Source organism: Ovis canadensis, chromosome 9 (assembly GCF_042477335.2).
Source record: "Ovis canadensis isolate MfBH-ARS-UI-01 breed Bighorn chromosome 9, ARS-UI_OviCan_v2, whole genome shotgun sequence".
NCBI lineage: Eukaryota > Metazoa > Chordata > Mammalia > Artiodactyla > Bovidae > Ovis > Ovis canadensis.
The window spans coordinates 23,459,633-23,476,031 of NC_091253.1; the positions used below are offsets into that span (position 1 = coordinate 23,459,633).

At 57.9% G+C, this 16,399-nt stretch overlaps 1 protein-coding gene across 4 annotated transcripts in view; it reads left to right on the forward strand.

The window, feature by feature from the left end:
* ARHGAP39 (Rho GTPase activating protein 39) overlaps positions 1–16,399 on the forward strand; it is a 53,926-nt gene that overhangs the window by 7,685 nt on the left and 29,842 nt on the right. For 3 of the 4 annotated variants that reach the window (XM_069599581.1, XM_069599582.1, XM_069599583.1), the window contains exons 2-3: positions 11,372–11,535; positions 14,690–15,124. In XM_069599581.1, coding sequence (XP_069455682.1) covers positions 11,372–11,535; positions 14,690–15,124 — 599 coding nt within the window. Of the gene's footprint in view, positions 1–11,371; positions 11,536–14,188; positions 14,220–14,689; positions 15,125–16,399 lie in introns of all 4 variants that reach the window. The other variant, XM_069599584.1, reaches the window with a different exon arrangement.

The following is a 16,399-nucleotide window of genomic DNA, read 5'->3' on the forward strand; positions in this document are numbered from 1 at the left end:
GCACAGGCAGCCACGGCCCGTGGGTGGGAGACCAGGCTGTTGAGAGCTGGTGTCGGAGGTCACTTGGGGACAGTGAGTGGGGGCTCGGCAACTGGGGGGTGTGGACAACATCCCTGGGGGTCTGCAGCAGTGAGAACGAGGACAGGTGGCAGTTATGGGGGTTTAACACGTGGACAGACTGTCTCCCCTGCTCTTCCCCATACTGACACATAAGAAGGATCAGAACAAACGCTCCCAACTGTGCTCCATCGAGGAGGAGGCAGAGGAACAACCCCACCCTTCCCGGTGGTCCCGTGATGCACCTCTGCAGGGGCCACGACCCCCAGGAATGAGGGGCCAGGGTGAGGCTCAGTAGGAGGTGGGCGTGTTCAGGGGGAAGGGACGGCATGAGCAAAGGCCCTGAGGTTACCAAGATTGGGTGCAGCAGGAGCAGAAATACTCCCCTCACAGCGCAGGCACAGTGCCTGTGGGTCAGAAGCAGGCTGGCGGGGATGGGTTTCCGGCCCAAGTCTTCTGGCTGCAGGGCTGGCCTTTCCCTGATGCTGGACGCCTCTACGCGGTCCACCTGCCAAGAGGGCCTGTGAGGCCCATGCCCCAGGAGCACATGCCCGGACACTTCGGACGTGCGCAGCAAGTGTGCTAGTCACTCAGCCATGTCCGACTCTTTGTGACCCCGTGGACTGTCATCTGGCAGGCCCCTCTGTCCATGGGGTTCTCCATGCAGTAACACTGGAGTGGGCTGCCATTTCCTCCTCCAGGGGTCCTCCTGACCCAGGGGTCGAGCCCTGGTCTCCCGTGCAGCAGGCGGGTTCTTTCCCGACTAAGCCCCAAGGGATGCTTCTCCCAGCTGAATTTCAAATCCAGCCTGAGGTTTTTTCCCTGCACGTTGTTCTAAGGAAATGTTTGATTTTGTTTTTTGACATAAGTAAAATTTTACCCCTTTAATAACCATTAACTGAAATATGTATTAGAATAACTATATGATTTATGAACTTTAAACAATTTTATCAACATTTAGTTGATTTACAGTGTTAATTGCTGTTGTACAAATGATTCAGGTATACATATATATATGTCTATGTACTCTACGAACTTTTAAACTATCAAAACCCGAAAGATATTCTACCAAAAAATGTTAATCAGGATGATTTCCATGGGGGTATTTGTATTTGTAAAGTGGTTAATGTTAATAGATGATGAGGTTAGAAAATTATTCTTTCTGTATTTTGAGATAATTTCTATGTTGAAAATTAAATTTTAGTTAATTAAAATGTCTAAAATCCAGCTCTTACTTTTCCCATAAAGATAATGTTTTAAAGAGAGCATCTTGACTTTCAGGTGAGGATGGCAGGTGAACCCATGCATGCAGTTTCTGTCTTCCAAACACCTGCTGAACAGGTAGGAAGGTGGCACTGAATAGATCGGCTTCCAGGGCCGGGGAGAGTAAAGGGAGGGAGACAAACCAGGACAGGGGGAGCCGGGAGGAGACCTGAGGACTCCGGGCTGTATCCTGCGGCAAGAAAGCCGACACTAACCCTGTTGGCACCCCGGGCTCATCCGAAGGCTCCCAGGAGCTCAAGGCAGCGAGAAGAGACCACAGTGAGGAGCAGAAGACGGGAAGCCAACAGGAAGGGCCAGGGAGATTTGAGACAGACCAAATGGAATCTCTAGAAACAACCCTAACCCACTGGCTAAATGTCAGATTATAAGTAGCTGAAGAGAGGCTTTGTGAACCAGCTGAAAGGAGTTTAATGAGAATAGCACAGAGGTGACGGGATGGGAAGCGTGACAGGGTGGCTGAGCCTGGGGGGCGGTGCACCCCTGAGCTGCCGCCAGGGGGTCACCTAAGCCCCAGCTGGGGCACCTCGTGAGGGGGCAGGCGGTCTGTCCCTCTGGGTGAGTGCAGGGAGCCTGCTCCGGGGCTCTGAGCCCAAACCTGCAGGTAGTCTCTGCTCAGGCCGGCTAGGGGCCTGAGGGTGCCCTCTGCTCAGACTGTCAGTGATCCGGCGAGGTGTCAGCTCTCCCGCCACAGCCGAGCGTGGGTCTCCTTTCCCCGGTGGTGATACCTGCATTGTCTTCCCCGTGCTGGCCCTTTGTGGTGGGGGTGTCCGTCTCTGGGCGCCACTGCCTCCTCCAGGCCTGCTGTCCAGCTGTGAGCGTTTGCTGCTGTTTCCCCATCATGCGTCCCAACCTTCATGAGCTCCCACAGTTGCTTCATGCTGGACATTACTGATGACTGCAGGGTCAGGGCTGTCCTGGACGACATCCACCTTGAGGCCAGTGTGACACAGGCTGGGTGGGAGCTTGTGTGTCCCCGACCTGCGTCACCGTTTCCGAAGTGCTGGCTCTTACTGCGGCCTTGGTGAGCCCTCCTTACTTCCTTTGTGCTGCAGCCAGGAGGGGCAGCCTTCCTGCCGCAAGCCAGGCCCTTGGAGATGGAACAGACTGGAGATGCCCTTCTGCTGTGCCCCGGCTCCTGTTCTCCTCCTCAACCTTCCCTGCTCCTCGTGATAGCGGCAGGTGCGGGGCGGGGGCGTTAAATGGCCCCACGAGGACTGTCATCACCAGTGTGACCCAACTGTGGGACAAGGGATCATCACCCTCTCATTTGGCTCCTCCCGGGGCTGCCTGCATCAGGCGTGACTGGATCCAGGTGCCACGTGGTCATTCACCTTTTTCCTACTGTTTATTTCTGCCTCCTTTTTTTTTTCTTTGAGAAGCTTCTCCCTGTTGGGGACAAAGCACCCAGCAGCTTCAGGCCCCAAACCCAGGCTAGGACTTAAGCAGGCAGGCCACATCCTCCCCTGTGGTCCTCTAAGATGTTCTGCTTCACTGCACCCATCACGTGGGGCAAGGTGCAGGCAGGGCCTGGGCTCAGACACCTGGAAGGCCTCAGGGAAGGGGTCTGCCAGCAGAGGAGGGAGAGAAGTGTGGACGGACAGCCTGGCCCAGCTGCGGGGCATGAGCTCAGACGCTGGCCTTTTAAAAACCGGGGTCTCATTTTCTATCCTGTGAGGTGAGGACCTGGGTGAGAGGGGAAATGTGATCATGCTTTTAGAGCTCTTGCCAAGTGTTTTCTGTATACAGTAGGTGCTCAGTAAGTGATGCAGCTAGGGCGAGGGCTGTGCCTGTTGAGATGCTGAAACTGAGGCAGCTTTGTGGAGGGAGTGCATCTTCTGGGTCTGGTTGGGCAGTGGCATGTTGCACTCGGGCCACCTGCTGAGCTGTGGGTTCCACGCTTCCTGCCCTGTCTCGGCCTTGCAGCTGCTTGCGGGGTGACTGTGCGTGTGGGCTTCTCGTGCCGCCAGAAGGCTGTCTCTGTCCTGACCTGCTGTCCTGGCTGTGCTGCCCAGGGAGCATGGATGCCCCCCCAAAGCTAGGGCAGGGGCGGTACTCAGGTGCAGACCAGTGCACGGGGGTGACTGTGGTTCTGGGTTTCTAGGTTCCTGTAGAGGTGACATCCTGCAGTAGCTGCAGCCCCACCTGCTTCAGGCACCTCCTGACGCCCGCCCCTCGCCCCGTCCCCGCCCAGGCCCCTGCCTTTGGAAACACTGCCTACATCTTCCTTTGTCCTGTGAGCTGTGACCCCAGACAACTGCGGGGATCAGGTCTCATTCACTGAGCGCTGTGCCCCAGGGTTAGGGCTGTGACTGACCAGCTGGTCCTTTGGCCTTTGTTGGGACCTTTGACTTCTGTGCCCCGATGGAGTCTGTTTTCAGTTGTTCCTGGGATGGTCCCTGAGATGAAGCCCGGTTCACATGCCGACTCTTTCTCACGGACGTGAGCCCCCACCTCTGGAGCTGCACGGCCTTCTCGCAGACCAGGGTGTCTTATCCACTCTTGACTGTCACAGTTTCACATCCTTATGTTGAATGTATCTGGATCTTTAAATGTATGCTTTGATGGTCTTTGTCTTACCTAGACCACCCACCCGTTTGTGTTTATGAAAATTACTGTGTTTGAATTTATTTCTGCCATCTTACCTCATACTCTGTCCTGTCATTGAGAACAGATTCCTCTTTTCTCCATTTGGACTATTTTTTTTTTTTCTTATCTGAACTGGAATTCACTCACTTGACTTCCCTCGTGGCTGCCCTGGGTATTTTAACACAGAAAATTCATTTATCAAAATTTAATTGATATTTTTACTCCCCTCCAAACAGTCCGGAGCTATTAGACACTTCCTCCCAGCTCCTGCTTCCTCTGGGTGGGAGGGCTACGTTTTCTACCTGCTGCCTTCAGGGTATCAGCCTTGGGGTGTCTCCAAGGGTCATCACCCAGGCATGTCCAGGGCTTTCTGTCCATTCCCCTGCCTCTCCTGAGTGGTACAAATGCTCCTCAGATGCACACAGCAGAATGATCCCCATTCCTGGTTTTACTTGGCTTTTGCCCTCCGGGGTTCTGAATTTTTTTCCTGTCTCATCAGCAGATTAAAGTTTTTTTTCCATAGTTTAAAACTGTCGTAATAGTGTGTGTTCTCTCTTAAGAGGGTTGGTCGGAGCTACGTGTTTCATTATTGTGACAGAAATGGTAGGGTTCTCCAAAGTCTTTTCTCCCAGGAGGTCCTGGGGCTAGTCTCCTGTGTGTGTTTGGGGACAGGCGTGTCTACAGCATGAGGGCCCCAGTTTTCCCGGTGGCCTGGCCGGCTTGGCCCTGCCAGGAAGGCATTGTCTCTCCTGTTATTGGAACTTGGCTCCTTGGTTTACCGGTGCACACTGCAGTCACATGTGTTCACACGCTCAGGAGTCTCACAGCCCGCACCAAGCAGGCTGCAGGGGCAGAGAGGCCTGGCTGTGGGCTGGGGTCCTGCCCGGCCCCAGCCTGCTGGGGACAGTGCTGCTGGGCACCAGCCAGTCCAGCTCCCGGGGCTCGTGCTCCAGATGCAGCCCATCAGGAGCCAGCACCGAGCATGTCTGCTCTGCAGCCCGCGGAGGGAGCTGGGCTCAAGCACCTGCTCAGCCACAGGTGACTGGAGCGCACCTGCAGCCGGGTGCTGAGGAGCTGGCGGCAGTCCCCAGTGCTGCAGCCTCGGCCTGGCAGGTCTGTGGGGCGGGGAGGGGCGGCCCTGCCTGCAAGGTGGGGGAGGGCGCCCAGAGGCCCAGTGAGTTCACCGGCGGCTGCACTGCAGGTGCGCAGCCACGGGCGGCTGTCGGCACGTCCCAGTGCATTTTTTGTGAGTTTTCCATGTGTCTCTGCTTCCCCTCCAGCCAGGTGCTTTTCAAGAGGCAGAGGTGCAGAGCTCAGGTGTGGAGCCGGCCTAGGGCTCCCGCTGGCAGCTCCAGGGCCTGCGCGCAGGCAGTCTTAAGGGGTCTTGGCGGGCAGGGAGGTAGAAAACTTCCCTCAGGTGTGGGGTGTTTGTGGAGCATTTTGGGGAGTTGACCAGGACAGAGTGAGGGTGGCCAGTGGTGAGCCTCAGTTACCTGTGGAAACAGGTAGAACATCCACACCTGCCACTGGAGAAGGCCAGACCCGAGACTGAGCAGCAGGGCAGGGCAGCCAGGGGTGTCCTGTCTCCAGTCTCACCCATGGAAGCCTGGCAGAGGGCTGGGCAGGCAGGGAGCACCCTGGGGAGCAGCCGTTCGCCGGCGCCCAGCCTATCGCCGCCCCTGTGCTCTGCTGTCCCGCAGTGTCAGGGGCTCCCTTTCCTCAGGGAGGCTCTGTGTTCTCCTGGGTGGGGGCAGACGGGGCCAGGAGCGAGCACAAGAGAGTCTGACGCTGGCTTTGCTGAGCTTCACTGGAAACTCAGGTCCTTTCACTGCAGTGAGTGCAGTGGACTCGCCGAGTGAAGCTCTGGGTGCTCAGCGAGCCCCGGCAGAAGGCAGTGCTCTAACAGTCACAGGGAGGCTGTCCGGCTACAGGAGTGCCCCTGGCTCCTTCCGCTAGAGTCCAGGCTCGCTCTGCTCACCGCACAGCAGGCCAGTGAATCCGTGAGGTGAGGTGCTGAGGCAAGGAATACTTTATTCAGCGTGCCGGGTGACCAAGAAGATGGCAGACTAATGTCTCAAAGTGACCGTCTTGCTGGCGTCTGGATGCCAGCTTCTTTTATGTGTCAGAGACAGGTGGGAGGTGAGGAAACAAAGTAAAAAGGTCATTAATCTTGCTAACATTTACTAGGACGGCAAGCCTCCAGCAGGGGGTTGTGTCATTTTAGTCCTTCGTGCCATCTACAGGTAGGGCTCTGAACAAAGGCACTTTAACAGTCGGGGAGAGGGGCAGGATTCTCTGAGGCAGGCCACTATGTGTGATTATAATAGCAAGAGCAATGAAAAGCAAGTCAAAGAAACAGTTTCAGCATGGAGTCAGAATTGACTTCTCCATGCAACCCTGCCTTTGTGGGGATCCTGTCCTGTCCTGCTGCCTGGGGTCACTGCACCACCCCACACCCCTCCCTGAAGCCCCCATGGGGTTTTGTGGGCCAAGGCATCTGGGGGCTGGGGGCTCAGCCTGGAGGGGTGGGACTGGCTGCCCTCTGGTCTCTGGGGTGACGGAGTGTCAGCGTTGGCCCCCCGTGACTGTGCAGACCACAGCTCTCTCTCACTGACCTCCTAGAGCTGGGGTGCTGTGTGGGGCTGTTCCGGTCACAGGCCAGGCTGTGTGCGAGACCCGGCTCGCGAACACGTGACAGGCGCTCTGCTCCCTCAGCAGTCCTGCAGGGGCCCCGCGTCTGTTGTGTTGGTGAGGAAGCCCAGGAAGGCGAGGAGGAGGCTGTGCCCTGTGGGTGAGCAGAGCAGGGCCTGTGTGTCCTGATGGCCTGCGCGTGACCCCAAGGCCAGGCAGGAGCCGAGTGCTGGCCCCATGGTGGCAGCTTTCTGGGAGCTTGAAGGGCAGCACCAGGCTTCAAGATTCACTGCACGCATGTCCAGTTGACTCCACACAGCTGTGTCCTTTCTGTGTGGGTGCATCAGACATCCTTTCCCAGAAGGGTCTGAAAAGCTGGTTCTGACCTATAGGCCGATTCTCTGACTTGCCGAGGGGTTAGGTCACAATGTTCAGCATAACAGCATGGCCAGGCGCTAGAGGAGGGGAGTCAGTGAGAACAGCTGGGCGGGAGGCGCGGAGGCGGAAATGCCAGCCCGGCCTGTTCCGAGCAGGAGAATGCGGCCTTGTGCCTCCAGCTCAGAGCCAGGCTTTCAGAGCTTGAGACTGAGTTGGGCTCATTGTTCAGAACTTGGAAAACTTATTAAAAACAGCATTGAGAATGGAACGTAGGCCTTCTGGAAATGATGGCTGAGCAGAGACTTGTTTATTCTTCTTCCCTCCCTGAAACTCACTGAAATGGACAAAAAGAATGAAAACTGGGTAACAGGATTTAATCTACAGTGAATCAGGGATAAGCACAGCCGGAGAATGGTGTCAGCCAGACAGGGAGGAGGAGAAAGCGAGAGCCTCAAGCAGGTTGCAGTTTCCCCACTGGAGCACTTGGGAGGGACCGTTGATGACATTTACTTGGCAGAAAGGGGTCTGTGGTCTGCGTGGGCCTTGGGGTAAACCAGATGTAGGTGGGTGTCTGGTGAGAGATGAGCTGAAGGAGGAAGGCCCGGTGTTCCAAGTGCATTTTCTACAAGAGCCAGATTCTTACGGGGTGAGGTGGGGGAGGGAGGGGAGGTGGCCCTCCCCGGGGATGTGCTGGCAGGGCCTTGGGCCTCGTCCCCCTTACGGTGGGGCTGAGAAGAGGCCTCCTGGTCAGTCACCTTGCAGGTGGGCAGACGGTCACCTCAGAGGAGCTTTGGCAGGAGGGCCTTCAGATGCCCGTGGAGCCAGCTTCCAGCCCCTCCCCTCACAGCACTGCAGAGGCCGGGGCCCCTGTCCTCAGTCAGAGACCAGGAGACTCGCCGGAACCAGAGGAAGAAACGTCTGGTTGTGTTTGAGGTGCTGTTGCACGCAGTACGCCAGCCTGCGCAGAGCAGAGAAGAGCCGCACTGGGCGTCCTGGGAACCCAGACGGCCTTACCGGGTGCAGGTGCAACGCTGTCTTCAGTCAGAGTTGGGTTTCTGTCACTTGCAACCAAAAAATGTCCTAGGACCAGAAACTCATTTCCAGAGCAGAGCCTGTAAAGAAATTTGGCGATCAAGCTTTCAGGAGCATCAACGCTGGCAGGGGCTCCCCATCTCTGGCCTGTCCCTGTCCTCATTTGCAGACAGACAGTGACCAGAAGCTAGAGTGGGAGCCTCTTGCATACACTGGGAGGAGGGGAGGGAGCTGAGCACTTGGGAGAAGAAGTGGGGGCGGGGCTGGCACAGCCGAGGGCGGGGTACAGGGCTATGGCAGCCACGAGGGCCCAGGAGCAGCGCAGACACAGGGCGGCTGCTGGATTGAGGACCGCGGCCCCTGGACAGCTGCTCTGGCCGGAGAGAACGGCCACACAGAGACAAGCAGATGGAAGATGGCCAGAGAAGTGCCGGGTGAGGAGCTGTGGTTGGTGCTGAAGTCTGGAGAGAGGCCGTCCAGGGAGGGCAGGGAACGCCCTGGGTTGGAGGGCTGGCTTGCATGTTGAGTCGGGTTTGGGAAGAACTGGGTGTGAAATGACCAGCACGGCCCAGGCCGTGGTGCCGACAGAGCCCCCTGCTCCAGAGGGCGGGCTGTGGGCAGGGCCTGGGGGTGCCCTTGGGAGGAGGGTCCTGGAGTTGGAGTGTCCGCAGCAATGGTACTCTGCAGGGGATCTTTGTCTCTTCTCCCGGTCCTTGTTACTCGTGTGTCATATCAACATGGACTTAGGGACATTTACTTTATACTTCACATTACAATTTAGTATGGCTTTTTTCTCAAAATGTTCCAGCTTTGGTCACTGGAAGCTCTTTTATTTGGTACTGCTGTCCCTTTGACAGGCCCCTTCACTGTGGGGCTGTGTTTTTGTCTTAAGTCTTCCTAACCTTCTGACTGCAGGACTCGAGCTCCAGGGTCATTGTGTCTGTCTGCTTTCCGCAGTCTCCGAAGAGTCTAGGTGTGAGTGTAGGAGCTGCTCTGCCTGTTGCTACTCTTAGGCCCTCTCGTGTTTGTGTGAACTGACCTGTATACACACGCACGTCTGCAGATCCCCACATTACAGTAAAGGGGGGCGGGTGCCTGCCCGGGACGCCACCTCCAGTCCACCACCTCGCGGGTTGTGGATGCCTCCCTCGCTGGTTCCTGACTGTCCACTGCTGCTCCTCCCCACTCCTTCAGATGTCTCCCTGAAGTGGGAGGCATGTGAACGGAAAGGTGTGAAAGCAATGGCGTGGAACCCAGAAAGCTTTTGTAAACGAAGACATGCGCGATGGCGACCCGCGGCGCTGGTGACTCCAGGTCAGGTTTCTGTCTCTCACCCCTGGGAGCCACACCCACGCGCCGCTGGGGACGGTGAGCAGGTCCGGGTTGCCGCAGTGGCCGCCTGTGCTGAGGCTGGGCTGCGGGCCCCCGGTGGGAGAGCTCCCCCGCGCCCGCAGCCCCGACGTGCGCGCCCGCAGCCCCGACGTGCGCGCCCGCAGCCCCGACGTGCGCGCCCGCAGCCCCGACGTGCGCGCCCGCAGCCCCGACGTGCGCGCCCGCAGCCCCGACGTGCGCGCCCGCAGCCCCGACGTGCGCGCCCGCAGCCCCGACGTGCGCGCCCGCAGCCCCGACGTGCGCGCCCGCAGCCCCGACGTGCGCGCCCGCAGCCCCGACGTGCGCGCCCGCAGCCCCGACGTGCGCGCCCGCAGCCCCGACGTGCGCGCCCGCAGCCCCGACGTGCGCGCCCGCAGCCCCGACGTGCGCGCCCGCAGCCCCGACGTGCGCGCCCGCAGCCCCGACGTGCGCGCCCGCAGCCCCGACGTGCGCGCCCGTGGTGGGTCTTTTGCGCCTCAGCCACTCGGGTGGCCACGCCAGTGTCCTAGGGTGCTTTTAGTTAGCATTTCCCAGTGACAAAAGAGGTAGCGCACAATTCTGTCTGCGTTTACTGGATATTTTTTTTAAAGTGTGTTTTCAAGTTTTTTGTCTTTTTTTCTGTCGAGTATTAGGTTTTTCTTATTTATTCCTAGGAACCTTATATGAGTTCTGGAAATAGTCCTTTGTTAGGTCAGATAGGTACACACGCAAATGTAATGCATTATACATATTCTGTGCAGCAAATACCTCCCACCCAGGGTTTGTGTTTTTACTTGTAATAGGAAGAAAATGTTTATTTTTAAAGATTTTATTGAATTATAGCTGATTTATAATGTTGTATTAATTTCTGGTGTACGATGCAGCAATTCAGTATACATATATATGTTCTTTTTCCCATTCTTCCCCATTATGGTTTATCACAGGATCTTGAATTCAGTTCCCTGTGCTATACAGTAGGAGTTTATACATCCTATATATAGTTTGTATCTGCTAATCTCAAATTCCCTAACCTTCCCTCCCCCACACCTCCCTTTGCCAACGCAAGTTCCTTCTCTGTCTGTGAGTCTGTTTCATAGACAAGGTCATTTGTGTTATAGTTTATATTTCATGTAAAAGTGATATCATACGGGATTTGTCGTTCTCTTTCTGAGTTGCTTCCCTTAGTATGATATCTCCAGGTCCATCCATGTTGCTGCAGACGGCATCATTTCACTGTTTTTTATGCCTGAATAATACCCACGATGGTAAAGATTTATAAACAGAGGTTCTTAGGTTGTAGTCCAATTTTTAATGCTTCTTGTGTCGTGAGTGGTTTTGTGTCTGATTAAGTGTACCTACTCCAAGACCACAAAGATTTTCTTCTGCATTTTCTCTAAAAGTCTTATTGTTTCACTTTATCTATTTTTGGCTGGGGGGTGGTCTTCATTGCCATGCGCAGGCTTCCCTAGTTGCCTCGTGCATGCTCAGTTGCCCCGAGGTGTGTGCGGTCTTAGTTCCCTGACCAGGCATGGAACCTGTGTCCCCTGCACTGGAAGGCGGGTTCTTAACCTCTGGACCACCAGGGAAGTCACCTTATTGTTGTGTCTTTAACGTTTGGAGCAGTGGTTTACCTAGAATTGAGTTTGATGTATCGGATGAGGTAGGGGTCGAGGTTCATTGTTTCCCATGTGTAAATTGTGCCATTGCAGCACCGTTTTGGAACAGCCCCTCAGTTGTAAATCCGGGCCCTGTGTGTGTGTAGACCACCCTCAAGTGCTGCCCAGCCTCTTACCGCGGACACCCACCTGGAAGCACCAGTGGGTGGTGCTGTCCCTGTTCAAAAGCAAGGACCCTGCTCTCCGAGGAGCAGGCAACTCTCCCAGAGCCAGCTGGCGAGGGATCTGAATGCCCTCCCCAGGAGCCAGATCCCAGCTGGGTTCAGGGTCGGGCACTACATTCTCACCAGTGACCTGGGCCATGAAAAGGGCTGGGCTGGCTGTTACTGGTGCCCCAAACCGCAAGGCATAACATTGTGGCTTCTGCTGTCTTGTAGGGCGATGCCTTCCTGACTGATGCTGGAGGGCGTCCCGATGACCGGCTGACGGCCGTCCGCCTGGCTCCTGAAGAAGAGGCTGCCATGTCCCAGGCGCAGGACTACGAGTGCGAGAGCCAGCATGCCGGTCTGCTGGAGTCTCGGGTGTCAGGGTCCAGCACGAGGTGAGGAAGCTGAGCCGCGGGACCAGAGGAGCCGGAGCCTTTTGCTCGGCTCGGCAGCAGGCACATGGGGCTGGCCCGCCCCCTGTCCCTCAGCCACTGTGCTGCAGGCCGGGGAGGGCTTCTCCGCGGGCAGTGGACGCCCTGCCAGCCCTCAGCTGGACCCTGCCCCCTGCCTATTCCGGGGGGCCAGTGCCCAGCGTCTTGCATTCACCTGAACCTCTCCACGTGGAATCATGAGTTTGTTGTTTTACGTGGTTTGTCGTTTATCCCGCACTTTGGATCCTATCGCAGGGCTCCGTGTCACAGGCAACGTGTTTGGCCACGCTTGCTTCCCTTTCTCCTGGTAGATTGCCTGGGACACACTTGGCTCCCATTAGGCTCTTCTGGAAGTGAGTCTGAACAGGTCACTGTCTGAAGTGAAAGTCTGCAGAACTTGGAGAGCAGAGAGGCAGTTGTCCACACAGCCCCTGGGCGCTGGGGAGAGGCCGCGGCCGGTCACACCCAGAGACCGCCGCCATCTTGAGTCTTCCTCCCACTTCATGCCAGACACTGTCGCCAGATGACTCTCCCTCAGTCTCGACAGCTTCCACAGTGTGGCTGGGCCACGGTGGTCCGTCCATCACCCGCAGGTTCTGACCCTTCTCAGCCACGTGCCCTGCCGCTCCCACTGACTGGAGCTTGGTGTGGGTGACACTGACCCCAGGGACAGGCGTGTCTGCTCGGTCCACTTGGGGTCTGCACAGGGCCTGCCTTCCCCCCAGGCCATGGGATCTGCTGCGACCCACCTTACTCCCAACCCTCACCAGACTCCGGGTTCCAGCATATTCTCTGCCCCCTGGGTCCCTGGGGTCTTCATTAAAAGTGCTGTGGGGGGCACCCAGAACGTTCTGAGAAAATGGGGTCCTGCCCACATGCCCACAGCAGTGTGCTGAAAAGGAACCAGCTTGTTTTCTTTATTCAGAGAGAACTACCACCAGTAAATTCATTTGAAACTGTATTTAGAGGTATAAAAGGAGTTGTTACTGCTTCCCTGGGGCTCACAGTGTTCAGTCCAGTACTTTCTGAGCATCTCTGCTGGGCCGGGCCTTCCTTGGGCACCTCCGCCCTTTGTCCCGGCTGATCCCATGCCGCAGCTCGAGGGGCAAGCAGGCCATCAGCTGAGGGGGATTGCAGAATTCAGAGCTTCCCTCTTCACAGGAGCGAGGTCTCCAGGCCCTTTTGTCCCTGTGAGGAGTGCCCTCGGGCAGTGCCTTCTGGCTGCCAAGCGTGGGGGCTGTGTCCTCAGGCTGAGAGTGGATGGTGCCCGCTGAGCTGTGTTGGGGGGATCTCCCTTCTAGGGGGGGAGGGGGCACAAGGCTTCCCAGTTAAAAGTGCCAGGTTCCCAAGTTTAGAAGTTTGCTCTGCCCTCTGTGTGAAGAACAGCCAGCCAGCAGGCAAGAGCGGACGAGTTGGGCCTCACACCCTAGCTGGGCAGGGTGATGGCAGTGGAGGTTGGGCCTGGGAGGGGCCTCTGGGGACACGGATGACAATGGGCACACATGAGGCCTCCTGCCCACTTTCCGCAGGCACTGGCCTTGCAGGGTCGCTAGAGATCAGAGGCCACGCGAGGCCTGCAGGGCCCAGAGATGCTGCAACCTGCAGGCGCTGCTGCAGGACTGCCCCGCCCTCTGCGTCGAGGGCACCCTCTCACGGCCCTGTCTCTCTAGCCGTCCGATCCCACGATGCCTACTCAGCCCTGCCCCACCTTCTGCAGAATGGCGGGTTAGGCGGTGGCCCCACGCTTGCAAGCACAGCCCCGGCGCCCTCCCCCACTGGGCTGCCTGGTATGGCCATGCTGCAGGGGTTGCTGCTCCGACACGGCCAGGCCCCTCAGGCTGCTCCCTCCTGTGTTCCCTCCGCCAGCCCTCAGGGTCCTCAGGGCTCTCCCTCTTTACTGCTCCGCATCTCCTGCCCCTCTCAGCTCCACACCTTCCAGCTGCTGTACCCTGCCCACTCGGCCAGCCTACCTTGGCTCTGAGAGCTTGTAGAAGACACTGTGCATCCAAAAGAGGCCCCCAAGCCTGCAGGGCTGCTGCAGGGCGTGTGTGTGGGGGGTGGGGGCTCATATCTGGGTGTGAGTGTGTGTGTGTGTGTGTGTGTGGTGGGGGCTCATATCTGGGTGTGAGAGAGTGGAGTGTGTGTGTGGTGGGGGCTTATATCTGTGTGTGAGACTGTGGAGTGTGTGTGTGGTGGGGGCTTATATCTGGGTGTGAGAGTGTGGAGTGTGTGTGTGGTGGGGGCTCATATCTGGGTGTGAAAGAATGGAGTGTGTGTGTGGTGGGGGCTCATATCTGGGTGTGAGAGTGTGGAGTGTGTGTGTGGTGGGGGCTTATCTCTGGGTGTGATAGTGTGGAGTGTGTGTGGTGGGGGCTCATATCTGGGTGTGAGTGTGTGTGTGTGAGTGTGTGTGTGGTGCAGGCTCATCGCCCTGCAGGGTTGTGCCTTCTCTCCTTCCCGCCCTGAGCACATCTGGCCTCAAAGGGCGGGATGAGGTTCTCAGAGAAGATTGTCAACACTGTCCCCTCGGTCCTCTGCTAAAGCCCACCTGTGCTCCTGCCTGGAAAACTGGGCTTGCAGCAGAGAGTAAGGAGACGGGTGCTCCCCTTCTCTGCAGGTCCTGGAAGCTTCTGACCAACCCAGTGCTGGTGAGGACCAGGCCTATCACAGAAGTGGTATTTAAAGGATTGTTACTTGTGTAGAAACTTGGAAGCAGAGTAAAATATGCTACCTACCTGTCAGCTGGAGCAAATTGCCTTATTCTGAATAGTTTTAATTTACACTTTTTTTTTAAGGACCTTAGGTGGATGACAGGCTTGTCCTCGGGGCGGGGTGTGCTTGGGGGGGCTTTTGGGGGGTACCAGCTCTGCTTCTGACTGGGACAGCACAGCGATGTTGGCGTCCCCTCCCTCTGCGGGTGATGGGTGGCGCTGGCAGCCAGTGATGGCTGCTTCTAAGAGCAGCCAAGCATCCGGGAGGGACGTGATGCGGTCTGGGAGGACGATGAGCAGTACCCAGAGCACGGTGCGGCCCAGAGCATGTGGCCTGACGGGCGGGATCCTTGGTCTTGGGATGGGTGGGGTCCCCCAGCCCTGCCTAACGCTGCCCTCCCCCCCAGGCTGGAGTGGGTGGAGATCATCGAGCCGCGCACGCGCGAGCGCATGTACGCCAACCTGGTCACTGGCGAGTGCGTGTGGGACCCGCCGACCGGCGTGCGCATCAAGCGCACCAGCGAGAACCAGTGGTGGGAGCTCTTCGACCCCAACACGTCGCGCTTCTACTACTACAACGCCAGCACCCAGCGCACTGTGTGGCACCGGCCGCAGGATTGCGACATCATCCCCCTGGCCAAGCTGCAGACCCTGAAACAGAACACGGAGTCTCCGCGCGCCTCGGCGGAGAACAGCCCCGGGCGGGGCAGCAGCGTCAGCCGCGATGGCAGCACCAGCTCGTCCCTGGAACCCGAGCTGGACGCTGGTGACAGGGCGCTGGAGCCTGTGGGCCGCACCAGCCGACAGGCCGCGCCGGGGATGGTGAAGGACGAGAGCGACAGGTGAGGCAGGCCCCTGCACCCTGCCGCCTCTGGGGGACCACCCGCTCCCTTGTGCCCACCGGGGCAGAGCTGGCCGAGGCCCTCTGGGCCCTGCTGGGGCTGGAGTGTCTCTGGATAGTTGTGAAATTGTTTGGTTCTCTCCACTGTGGGAAGTGCTCCCGGGATGGGGGCACCCCAGAGCTGGCCTCCAGAGCTCCTGCAATGGAGGGGTGCCCTCCCCAGGCCCACCTGCCTGTTGTTCTCTGGATGCAGATCCGTGGGGGTCCATTGGCCGACCCCACCTAATTCCAGGCCTCCCTGCTGGAGCTTGACTGACCTTGCCAGCACTGAGGGCAAGAGGTGAGGGCATCACCCCTGTTTTGCAGAGGAAGGTCTGAGGCGGTCAGCGCCGGGGCAGAGCACTGTCCTGGGCGCCCCAGGGTGTCGACTTGTCCAGCAGCCGCTGTGGCTGTTTTCCCTCCTGGTCTTGCAGACAGTGAGGCCATGGACACCTGGGCCCGCACGTCCCGCTGGCCTCACATCTGGATGTCACCCCCCCGTGCTTGTGCGCCCCGAGTTGCCCATATGGCAGAGCCTGAACCGCAGGGAGCTGTTCTCCAGGGCCAGCACTCAAGGGGTCCCAGTCCAGAAGAAATGGCTGGAGGGCATGTGACCTGGATAATCCCTGATAGGCTGGAAGTTACCAGAGAGAAGCCAGGGAGGAGCAGGAATGGGACATGGGCCTTGGAGACCAGGCAGGCTAGGTTTCACCCGGGGACAGTGGAAGTCACAAAGTAGTTGAAAGCCTACTTAGGCTGTGGGTCTGTTTGCTCCTGGGAGGATGACATGCCAGGCCAGGGGCGCAGTGCCTGTGCTGAGGGTGTGCGGGAGCCTGGCATGCGCAGGGCAAGGCTGTGGGCAGGGGCCTGGGCACGTGAGCCAGAGCGGCCTGAGAGGTTGCTGGGAATTGTCTTCATGAAGCAGAGCCTGGGTTGGTCCCGAAGGAAAAAGCAAGCAAGTGAGCTTTAAAGACAGCCCTGCATCCCTCTGGTGTTCTGGCAAGCTCAGACTGGTGCCACTGCCTGTCCAGCAGACGTGACAGCCTCTGGGCCCACGTCACCCGCGGCATTGCTGGTGGCGATTGCTGGCTCTTCACTGCAGGCCGGTGAGGGGCTGGACTCTAATTAGGTTCTGTTGGCAGACGTCCTGCGGGCAGGGGCGTCCTCTTCCCAGGAGTGTCTGGGGTGTGGTATGGTGACTCAGATCATGGTGTTGCCTTCGGATCGGCCTCCCACG